The 12,544-nt window shown below is 39.0% G+C and overlaps 1 protein-coding gene across 1 annotated transcript in view; it reads right to left on the bottom strand.

Annotated features, from left to right (window-relative positions):
* Positions 1 to 12,544, bottom strand: part of PKHD1 (PKHD1 ciliary IPT domain containing fibrocystin/polyductin) — a 445,700-nt gene that overhangs the window by 228,927 nt on the left and 204,229 nt on the right. The window contains exons 46-47 of the mRNA XM_068960604.1: positions 8,316 to 8,451; positions 4,596 to 4,842 (exon numbers count right to left, since the gene is read on the bottom strand). Coding sequence (XP_068816705.1) covers positions 4,596 to 4,842; positions 8,316 to 8,451 — 383 coding nt within the window. The remainder of the gene's footprint in view (positions 1 to 4,595; positions 4,843 to 8,315; positions 8,452 to 12,544) is intronic.

A 12,544-nucleotide genomic window follows, 5' to 3' on the forward strand; every position in this document is an offset into this window, starting at 1 on the left:
CTGTTAAAATAAATTGTCTGATCAACTGACAGCCCCAGGCAAGCAAAAGCCCAGAAGACATTATGAAAGGATATTCTTAAGTATTTGATGTTTCTAGGAATTTTAGAAATAAAGACTTAGGATAGTATTTTAATCCTGGATCTTCTAAAGAAATGTTAAGTGCTGTGGACTCCTCATAAATAGGTCCTAAGAGAGAAATGGACAATAAGAACATGAGAGGAAGATCTGGGGGAGTCCACAATTTCTTAAATGATATTTATTTATTTAATACTAATTTTATTGAGTCACTTTATGTTCAACATGGTATTGGGTACCATAAGAAACAAACAAACAAAAAAATCCCACTATCCTTATCCTACTTACCATGAATGAGAAGGGAGGGGTGATTTATAAGCTATGTAGGAGCTGTGAGTATTGATTAGAGAAAGTACAGAGAGCCAGCACACAGCAGGGATACAAAGCTGTGCAGAAAGCTCGGGGAAGCTCACCAGAGTAAACTACCTTCATGCTGAGTTCATGGAAGCTGAACCCTATGGATTGAAAAACACAAAAAAGTTGAGTGCGGCTGAGGCTTAAAATTTAGGGAAAGGAGGGCAGAGCATTGAGAAACAATCCTAGAAGTATAACACAAACAGGAGTAGGTCATGAAGGGCCCTTGAGACATTAAAAATGGTAGGCTTTCACTGGGAGGCACTGGGAAGGCCCTGATGAAGTCTCAAGCAAGGGAATGCATGGGTAGCAGGACCAGATCTGATCTACAAAGACTCACAAGTTTAAGGATAGGATCCCAGCAAGGTGGCAAGCTAAGTGGCTGCTGCAGTTAAACAGGTGGGATCTGAGTGTCAAGCTGGACTAGAGAAGTTGGGAAGGAGAGAAGTAATATAACTCCAAAGGGATGTCTTTTTAGGAGATGAAATGGACTGGACATGGTAGGTGATTTCTGTGAGCAGATGAGTCAACGATAACTCCCATTTCTGGTTTAGGTAATTGCATCATTTGTCTGAACACCCAGAGATTCTTAACACCCAATAGGTTCATGGAATAAAGACCTTAAGTTTGGTTTTGACAGGTTGTGTTTGAGATGGCTGCTGAATACTCTAACAGAAATTGGAAGCACTACAGCTCAATGGAAATACAATGCAAGCCATAAATGCAAGCCACAGATAGAACCTTAAGTTTTATCATAGCCATATTAAAAAATGTAAAAGAAACAAGCAAAATTAATTTAATAATATATTTAACCCAACATATTCAAAATCTTATCATTCAAGATAATCAATATAAACAAATCATTGAGCTATTTTGCATTCCTTTTTTCATACAAAGTCTTAGAAACAAGATGCATAATTTGCATTTACAGCACATCTCCATTTGGATGAGCCACATTTCACATGTTCAGTGGCCACCTGTGGTGAGTGACCACAATATTGGACGGGGCAGATCCTAAGGGCAGTCGGATAAATGGGTCTGGACTTCCATAAAGCAGCATCAGTGAATGTTAACTGAGGCTTTGAAACAGTCCAGATCATTTGGGAAGTGCATAACTTGAAAGCTTCTTGAAGAATCTTAAGGAACACTAGCATTGAAGGGTCAGGAAGAAAAGCTTACAAAGGAGGCCTAGAAGGAGCACACAATACCCTACTGGTGACGTGATCCTTGTCCCAGGTAAGCATCTCTACGCAGAAGAAATTTAGGATCAATAAACCCAGGGACTGCATGAACCATTTTGCCATGATGAGGCCTCTGGAGCAAACGGTGCTGACATTTTTCTGAAATGAGGTCCTGGCTTATACTGGTAGAGCTACCACTTCCTGGTCTTATCAGGAAGGATGGGGTTGACAGAAAGAGATTGGTAGAAATAGAATTCAGGAAAGAAATGCTATCCTGAACACCAGTGAACCCTTAAGAAAGCACGTTTTAGAACTTGTGAGTGAGAGAGAACTCACTCAGACTAAACGTCATTATTTTTAACAAAACAGAACATAGACTCTGCTTTGTAGAGGGTAGGAAATTATTCTTCACCAAAATATTAATTATTATTGCCAACTTTAAACATTTTTATGCCTTGGTCAACACAATTGTGAGGATGAAGTCAGAGGAAGCTACGAAACCAGAAGTGCCACAAACGTGGGCACCCGTCACTCTTGGAAAATGTAGTGAGGGAAGGTTGTCAATGTCAAACACAGAACCTATAGTGAACATGGGCCAGGAGGAGCCTCCAAGGAAGAGATCACACCCCAAGTACTCTGTTGTTAGTTAGGGGGCAGGGGTGCCCCATTTAGGCAGCTGTGCAGACCTCACGCCCTACTAAGCACCTGGGCTGAGGAGGCAGGAGGGGGCTAAATGTTGAAAGGAAAGAGGGCAGGGTCCGTGTGCCACATCAGATCCCCACCAGCAAGCAACCCTAAAAGATGGGGACTGTGAGAGCTTTGCAAATCAACTCTTAGGGTGCACACTCCAGGGAAAACAGCACAGCACATTAATCCTTTCTCCGTGAAATGCCACAAAGTTTGTATCTACATGGAATTCAAATTGCTCATTAGCTCTGACATGTTCCTAATGAGGTTATAATGCCCTGGGACAGGGATCAAGTCACTGCACACAAATAACTGGGGATAGAATCTGGAAAGATCAAGTTAGAAAGACCTGAGGGCAGTGCTTCTAAAACTTGAGTATAAATTCCCCAGGGGTCCTGACTCAGGATGTCTAGGGTGAGTTTGAGATTCCCTGCATCTAGTCCCAGGTCACACTGATACACTCTGACTAGCAAGGCCTTAGAGATCATCTAACCTAACCATCTCGCCCTAGAGATGAGGACACAGGGCTAAGAGACTCATAACTGGGAGTGTGCTGAGACTCATAACTGGGAGTGTGCTGAGCCTCCCTTGGGCTTGGAGTCATTGAGCATTTGTCCACAAATGCTGTGATTGTGGATGGATTGATTGTGAATTGATTGATTGTGATTGATTGTGAATCACAACCAATGATCTGTGAATCAACCTGAAAATGTTTAAATAGAAGCCTAGGGAGTAGGGTGACCAACCATCTTGGTTTTCTTGAGACTGAAAGGGTTTCTGGGGCATGAGATTTTTTTATTTTAAAACCAAGAAAATTCCAAACAAACCAAGGCAAGTGTTTCACCCTAGTAGGGATCTTCTGAATCTACTCAGAATATAGTATCAGGATTATTCTCTTTTAGACCTTGTCAGTCCTTGAGTGCTGGGATCATGACTTGCTGCCAAAGCAAGCACCTAGGTGTCCTGTCCTGAAGACCTCCAAGAACAGATGCTCAGAAGGATTACAACTGCAGAGGCTTCTAATGCCACACCGCTAAATGCCACCTTCAGAGACAGTCTTTCAGTAGGTTTTCAAGACAGAAAAGGAGTATCAAGATGTTCTTTTTAACTATACAAATCTATTTTTTCATTAAAAAAATACACGCATATAAGAAATAAATGGCTCACTTTTGTAAACCTCAAAATGCTCATTAAAAACATCTTTGTTAAAATCACAAAAAATCATAAAACTCAGGATGCATCCCTAAGAATGAAAAGCATGATCTACATAATCAAAATGATTAGAAATGAAAACATATTGCTCCATACTGTTATTACTCACTGGGATTGGGTCAATTAACATTAGATAGAATAATAAACAGCTTGAAAAGCAAAAGTGGAATGTTTTCAGACAATTCCATGCTAGCAGGGTATTACTAAGGTCTCTAAAACAGAATGTCAAGATATGGATGGCATATGCATTCAGAATACAGACTTAGTGCAAACCTGACCATACTGACTCCCTCCCTGTGGAGTTTCCTGTTTAAATAAGATGCTGGCATGATCTGGTTGAAGCACCTGACTTAATATTCATGAAGTTAGGACACTTAAAACAAAGGAGAGAAAGGAGTCTGGCTAATTATATACAATGCGTTTGAAACAGGTAAAAGATAGAACCCTAGTCACTCAGCATTCATTACCTGGAAATTAAAGGGGGCAGAAGCAATCCTATTATGCATTATAAACAGCCTAGCTCCTGACTTAATGGTAGTCTGAGTAGCATAAACAAGAGTTCTTGCTCCAATATTAAGGAGGATATGTATTGTACAAATCGAATAGTTCACAAAATTAACAAGGAAAATGAACTGGTGTGAAGCAACTTCACAAGTAATAGGGAGCATCAGCAATGCTTCCCTGGAGCATAGCAAACACTTAAAAAGAGCTCAGGGAGAGGAGGTGCATATAAATGAGAATGGACATTATTGGAGTTTATTAATACTCCTCTTAATTTAAATACATTTCAATTTTTTGTTGGTTGCAAGTCTTTTTGAGAGGAAATTATTAACTCAAAATGCCAATAAGTGGTCAAGGGTTATGAGATGTGGTCCACTGTTATTGAAAATAAGCTGTCATTTAAATCAGCCTAAAAGCACCATAAACTTATGATTGACAGCTGTCAAAGTTATCTCATATGACTTCTGCAGAACTAAATACATCAAACAGAATCTGGAAAACAATTTCTCTTCTATAAATATCAACAACCTGAATGATATATACATGTCCATTGACAAGCCAAAATGTAGAGTTAATTCAACTTACAAACCAATAGACATCCGATGAAAGAGAACATTTTCCTCACAGACACTGCCATGGACAAGCTGGCTGAAGCTGGCTTTGACCACACAGGAAGCTGGAAGTGTTTCCATAGAAGCAAGAATGTGACTTCTATTTTTTCCAGACAGAGACCCATCCAAGTCTTCCAAAATGGCTGCATGAGGAGACGGAAATGCTACCAAGTTCGGAGAGTTCACAAACTTCAACTGGTTGGTCTTCACAGTAAACCCACCTGTAAGTTGGAAGAAAGACTGTGACCCAAAGGCACAAAAGAATGTGATCACAAATGGCAACTGAAGTCACTGAGTTATTTTCAGTATTTTAAAATTGCATATTTATACAGTTTAACAATTTGTTCACTTATTTGTCCAAGAAAAAATATATATCCTGAGTTGACAGTATGTCAGGCTCTGTGCTATGTGCTGCAGACAGGGTGAAATAAGAATAGGAGGGGGACTGTCCTCACGTAGCCTGTATCCTCAGGCAGTGATTCCCAACCAGGGGTGGTTTGCCCTGCAGGGGACATTTGGTACCATCTGCAAGCATTTTTGGCTGTCACAACTGAGTGGGCAGCAGTGCTATGGGCATCTGATGGGAAGAGGCAAGGATGCTACCCAGTGCTCTACAATGCACGGGGGAGCCCCCACAACAAACAGTTATCCAGTCCCAAATGCCAAGGGTGAAAAATGGCGGTCTACTGGGAGTGACACCGAACATTACTAATTACTAAATGCGAAAGGTGCTGAGGGCTAGTCTTTCCATCCCTCTGCTCTAGTTCTTCCAAGGCAAATCTAACCCTACTCCTTATGAGATTTATGCTTAAAACATTTGCCCTCAAAAGCCATATTCAATCAATCACATGGACAAATAATAACACATTTTATAGGTATCAGCTCTTGGGCTACTCTTCTAACTCTCAGCCCCCTGTCATTAAAGTTTAAAAACTCAGGACACATCTCTTAGTATATATGCTACCATATTGCTGTATCTTATAAAATACATAAGAAAGGAAAAATGTAAAATAAGATAAAAACAGAAAGAGGCCCTAATGCTTTCGTTCTCATCCCAGTAGAGTCTGTGCACTCAACTGTCATTCATTCATGATGCTACAATTCCACCTCAGAAAGTTCTGTGTGTGTCTGTGCTAATCACTCAGTCGTGTCCAACTCTTTGACCCCATGGACTATAGTCCGCCAGGCTCCTCTGTCCTCTGTCATCTCAAGGAAAGAATACTGGATTAGGTAGCCATTGCCTTCTCCAGAGGATCTTTCCAACCCCAGGATCAAACCCAGGTCTCTTCCATTGTAGGCAGATTCTTTACCATCTGAGCCACCAGGGAAGCAACTTGTTTATCTAACACCACAAGCAGTTCTATAATTCAGCTATATTGTATTTCTTTGCAACTTCCCAATCATAACTTGCTCTTTGAATTTTTTTTTGCATAGGCTATTCCTAACATGTAAAAACTTTTCTCTGCCTCTTCCTTCTTGCAAACTTCTCTTCACCTTTCTAAATCCTGCTCAAGGCAATCTATGGTGAAGTCCTAACTGACCCCCTTCCTTGCTGTTCCCCTCATTGACCTTGCTCAGTCCTCAAGTATTGGATTCATCATGCTATTACATTCATGAGCTCAGACATTTATTTTTGTGCCTAGATGGAAAGCTCCTGGAAGACAAGAACTATGTGCTCTTCATCTCTGTACCACTTAGGTCCTTAAACAGAATCTGGACTAAATAGTTTTTAAACAAATGAAAGGAATGGCTTAGCCAAGGACATCCAGGAAGAAGAAATTAGAGCTCATAAGGAGTAGCTTGCTCCTTTTCAGTGTCTTATGAATGATAAGAGACAGTGAAGCTACTAACTGAGGAATTAATATTTGAAGTGATTGTCTTAAGGCATTTTTTATTCCTATTGTTATTTCTACAATCTTAAACTCAGATGCCACCCAAATAAAAACAATTTTTGGCTCTGTCTATAGAGGGGGGATAAAAAGCAAAGTGGAGACTTACTGATTATTCATTTAATTAGAAAAACAAACAATTATCTAAATTGGCAATTCAAACCACAAGAGCATATTTACTTGAACCACTTGGTTTGTCTGTTTACAATGAGCAAATCAACTAGATTGCTCTCTAGTTTCTTTCGCCTTAGCCCATGAGTTCTCCAAGGTATTTCTCATCACCTCTGAGATGTGGTTAACAAGTGAACAAGAATTCTTATGGTCTCTCTGTGCATACAAAAAGCCTTGGGCTGTTGAAAACATAAGCCTCCTGAACTCTAGCTCTTTCAGGAAAGCTTGCATGTATATTAGTTCATATCCATATGTATATCCATCCAACTCCATTCATTGATTTAATCAGTGAACTTACTGGGCACCAGGCTACTAGTTACTAATGATAAACCTCTGAGCAAAAGAGATGTGATCAGATATAGACAATAAACTAGTGGCTACCAGTGGGGAGAGGGACATGGGTAGGGCACAATAAGGGAGCGGCTCACGACGTACAAACTACCATGTACAAAGAAAATTAGCTACAAGGAAATATTGTACAGCACAGGGAATATAGTCAATATTTTTAAGAACTTTAAATGGAGTGTAATCCATAAAAATATTGAATCACTATGTTGTACAGAAACTAATACAATATTGTAAATCAACTATACTTCAATATGAGAGAGAGCTGTGGTCCCTGCATTTGTGAAGCTCAGAATCCAGCAGAGACATGGAATTATCATAACAGAGTATGACAGGCACCAGGTAGGGAAAGGCTGGGGAGCTGCAAGAACCATATTGGGAGCACCTGGCCTCCTCTAGAATTTCTTTTAGGAGATTTGAGCAGCAGTTTCTACTGATGAAATCTTGTGTTGTTGTTCAGTCACTAAGTCATTTCCAACTCTGAGACCCCATGGACTGCAGCACCCCAGGCTTCCCTGTCATTTACTATCTCCCAGAGTTTGCTCAAATTCATGTCCATTGATTCAGTGACGCTATTTAACCATCTCGTCCTCTGCCGCCCCCTTCTCCTCTTGCCTTCAGTCTTTCCCAGCATCAGGGTCTTTTTCAATGAATCAGCTCTTCACATCAGGTGGCCAAAATATTGGAGCTTCAGCATTAGTCCTTCCAGTGAATATTTAGGGTTGATTTCCTTTAGGATTAACTAGTTTGATCTCCCTGCTGTCCAAAGGACTCTCAAGAGTCCTTTGAAAGCATCAAGTCTTTGGTGCTCAGCTTTCTTTATGGTACAACTCTCGTATCTGCACATGACTATTGGAAAAACCATAGCTTTGACTATACACACTTTTGTCAGCAAAGTGATGTTGATGTTTCTGCTTTTTAAAACACTGTTTAGGTTTGCCATAGCTTTCCTTCCTTCTTTTAATTTCATGGCTGCAGTCACCATCCACAGTGATTTTGGAGCCAAGAAAATAAAATCTGTCACTGCTTCCATTTTTTTCCCCTTCTTTTGCCATGAAGTAATGGGACCAGATGCCACGATTTTAGTTTTTTGAATGTTGAGTTTTAAACCAGTTTTTTCACTCTCCTCTTTCACCCTTATCAAGAAGATCTTTAGTTCCTCTTAAAGAAATCTTGTAAGTAAAAGAAATAATGAATCCCAATGGCTTTGCCACTATTTATCACATTTAAGTGCGTACTGGACTTATTTACTAGTTTTATTATTTATCTTATGTACTCAAACAACTTACCCTGTCCTTGGGAGCAGCCTGAACAGGTCCTGATGGCCACACAGTGAGTGAGATCAAAATTCACAAAGGTTGTGTTAGAAACTCTCAGTTCCCACCTTCTGGGAGATTTGATCCCAGCTGACATACACAGGTTTCCCTGTGATTTCGAAGGGGGATAAGGAAAGAAAAATAAGAGAACTGGCCAAATGAAATACAATTTTAATACATGAATAAAAGCAATTGAGTAAAAAGACAAGCTACAGACTAAGAGAAAATATTTGCAAAGCACGTATATATCACAAAGGATCACAATGCAACACCCTACATACCTATTAGAGGGTTAAATAAAAATTAGTGACAATACCAAACGCTGATGAAGAAAAAAAAAATAATTGAAATTTTCATACACTGCTGGTGGGAATGCAAAATTGTGCAAACACTGTGGAAAAATCGTTTGGTACTTTTTAACAAAGTTAACATAATCTTATTATTGACATAGGGGCTTCCCAAGTGGTGCTAGTGGTAAAGATCCTGCCTACCAATGCAGGAGCGTAAGAGACACAGGCTTCATCCCTGGGTCAGGAAGATCTCCTGAAGGAAGGCATGACAACCCACTCCAGTACTCTTGCATGGAGAATTTCATGGACAAAAGAGCCTGGCAGGTTACAGTCCATGGAGTCTCAAAGAGTCAGACACGACTGAAGTGACTTCGCAAGCCGGCACACATCACTGACCTAACAATTCAATTCCTAAGCATTTACCTTAGAGAAATGAACACTTAGGTTCATACAAAAGCCTTAAACAGATGGTTAAGACAATTTTATTTGTAGTCAATCACCAAATCTGGAAACAGTTCAAATGTCCTTCAACAAATGAATGAACTGTGGTACATCCATATAGTGGAATACTGTCCCCCACAATAACAAGGAATAAAATACTGTTTCTTGCAGCAAGTTAGATAAATACCAAAGGTATCTTCCAGTGAAAGAAGCCAGTCTCAAAAGGTTACATATTATGTTATCCCATTCATATGATTGTTGAAAAGAAAAAGCTACAGTGACAGGGAATAGATTAGTGACCTCCAAGGGGATATGAAAAGAAGATTTAGCTACAGAGATGGAGCCAAAGGGAGGGTTTTTTCAGGCTGATGCAACTGTTCCATATCTTAGTGGTAGTTACATAAATCTACTCATATGTTAAAAATTTACAGAACTGTACCTCAAAAAGTCCATTTTACTGTATGTCAATATAAAAAATAAATATTAAAAAGTCTAAAAAACAACAAAAACTGCTTCCAGGATTTTCTGTAAAACCTCTTCAACAAACTCCATCTAATCAAGCTGTTAGTGCTTCACTGTTTCATTGCCCAAAATAGATGTATGTTTGAGGATCACCAGAAACTGTCAAGAGTCTCCACCTGGAAGACAGTGATGAAAAGAAACAGAAGAAAAGAAACCCAGTGGAGACAATGCCAGTAGAGAAATCAGAAAGGAAACTTAATAACATCAGCAAAATAAGAGTATCATGTTTGTGAAATAAGAAGCCCAAAAAGGAATTTTTTAGAAAAAAAAATAATAGGAGTGTCAAATTAATAAATTAAATAGAAAAAAAATCTAAGAAAGTAGGATGAAAAGGCAATGGGAAATCAGGGAGAAATTAAGAAGATTAGAAAAGTAATTCAGGAAAGCTAATATCAAAATAATAAGAGTTTAAATAAAGCAGAAAATATAGGGGAGATAATTATCAAAGAAATAAGTAAAGAAAATTTCCCAGAAGGAAAGGAAATGACTTTCCAGAATGAAAAGTCCTGCCCATTGCCTAGCAGAGTGGTCAGAAGGAAAAGCCAGGCAAAGTTACATCATATTGGAATTACACATACCAGGAACAAGGACGAGATCCCAAAAATCCCCAAAGAGGAAGAGCTAATAGGTTACATATAAAAGACTTAGAATTAGAGTATCTATAAACTGGGTTTTCTGTGTGTTTTTTTTTTGGCAAAGGCACTCAGCTATATACATTTGTGTTGTTTAGCCACTAAGTCATGTCTGACCATTTTGCGATCCCATGGACTGTAGCCCACCAGGCTCCTCTGTCTATGGGATTTACCCAGCAAAAATATTGGAGTAGGTTTCTATTTCTTTCTCCGGGGGATCTTCCTGACCCAGGGGTCAAACCAAATCTCCTGCATTGCAGGCAGATTCTTTACCGTTGAGCCACTGGAGAAGTCCTCTAGTTACATACACATCCCTTTTAAAATTACTTTCCATTATGGTTTATCACAGGATACTGAATACAGTTCCCTGTGCTACATAGACGGACCTTGTTGTTTATCCATCCTATATATGGCTTCCATGAATTATCTAAAAACTCTTTAACTTCAGGACTAGAAGATAGAAGACAATGAGCACTAACTCCAAAGCATCAAGGCAAAGTGAACTCCAACCTAGCGATCTATAGTAACAACCTTCCAAGAATGGGGTCTCCATTTTTAGGTCAAAATCTTTACCTTTCATAGACCATCAGTTTAAAAAGTTACCACAGGCTAAAACAATGAGAGTTAAATCAGAAAAGAGGAAGATGGAGGAATTAGGAACAAGAATACTACAGAGACATGAAGAAATTCTACAGAATGTTGGTCAAGAGAAATTCCAAGACCTAGCTCTGAAACACGTTTTGCAAACTGGTGGTACAAGTTAAACACTTGGGATTGTGTGGGGTTTGGCATCATCCACTAAAGCTAAAGGGCCAGCCTCTGAGCCAGCAGTTTTAAAATCTGGCACATACTCAACAGATATGCATGCTTGTGAACACCAAGATACATACTGAAGATTGTTCATAACATCTTTCTCTGTAATAACCCTAAACTGGAAACAGGCAAATGTCCAGCAATAGCAACATGGCTTTAAAAACTATAATACAGTCCATAAAAGGGAAGAATTGATGCTTTCGAATTGAGGTGCTAGAGAAGACTCTTGAGAGTCCCTTGGACTTCAAGGAGATCAAACCAGTCAATCCGAAATGAAATCAATCCTGAATATTCATTGGAAGAACTGATGTTGAAGCTGAAGCTCCAATACTTTGGCCACCTGATGTGGCAAGACGACTTATTGGAAAAGACCCTGATTCTGGGAAAGATTGAAGACAGGAGGAGAAGGGGATGATAGATAACAAGATGGTTGGATGGCATCACTGACTCAATGGACATGAGTTTGAGCAAACTCTGGGAGATGGTAAGGACAGGGAAGCCCAGTGTGCTGCAGTCCATGGGGTTGCAAACAGCTGGACATGACTTACTGACTGAACAACAACAATGACACAACAATTGGAAGAAAAAATTATTGAAACATATAAAAACATGAATGAATCTCACAGATATAATAATATGCCAAAGAAGCCAGTCACATTAGAGTTGCACGATGTATGATTCCATTTACATGAAGTTCAAAAACAGATTTGAAATTAACCTATACTTGAGAGGTCTGAATAATGGTTCTCCTTTGGCTGGGGGTAGGGGTTGGGATTAACTGGGAGCAGACATTAAGGGTTTTTAGAGGAACTGATGATGTTCTATTTCTAGATCTGGGTGGTATGCATGTGATTTTGCTTTACAAAAATTCATAGAGCTCTTCACTTGTGATTTGTGCACTTTTCCACATAAATGTCATATTTCCATGAAACATCTGTTTTAAAAAGAAGAACAAATACTAGAGAAAAGTAATGTATGAGATGAGAGGGTGAAGAAGTTAAAGAAGTTTAAGGTCCTTGCATGGCTCAGGTGAAGTTTAACAATGCCAATGTAATTAAAACTTTGTGAAGATGAGCAGGCATGTCACAAATTTAAGTCCAAGAACCTATACGATTTTAACAGAATGAATAACTTTCAAATGAGTGAATATTTAAAAAGATATTATTCAATGCAAGACAAATCAAGTTTGAAAAGTAGGGAAAAAAACATAGATAATGAATTTCAAACTGAAAGCACAAGATAAAATGGTAGAAATAAATGCAAATATATGGGAGACATCAGCATGTGGATGGTAATTGAAACCACTAGAGAAAATGAGATTTCTCCCAAGGAGAGCAAGGATATGTAGAGAAGAAGGAGACCTAGGATGGAATTTAGAGAAACAAAATGATGAAAGTTCTAAATTGAGGAAGACAAATCCACAAGTGAAAATGAAAAGTAACCCTGAGAGAAATAGAATGAAGCAACCTCAACAGCATTTTCCTGAATAAGATTTTTTTAAGTA

Source organism: Capricornis sumatraensis, chromosome 22, assembly GCF_032405125.1.
Source record: "Capricornis sumatraensis isolate serow.1 chromosome 22, serow.2, whole genome shotgun sequence".
In the NCBI taxonomy this organism is placed as follows: Eukaryota; Metazoa; Chordata; class Mammalia; order Artiodactyla; family Bovidae; genus Capricornis; species Capricornis sumatraensis.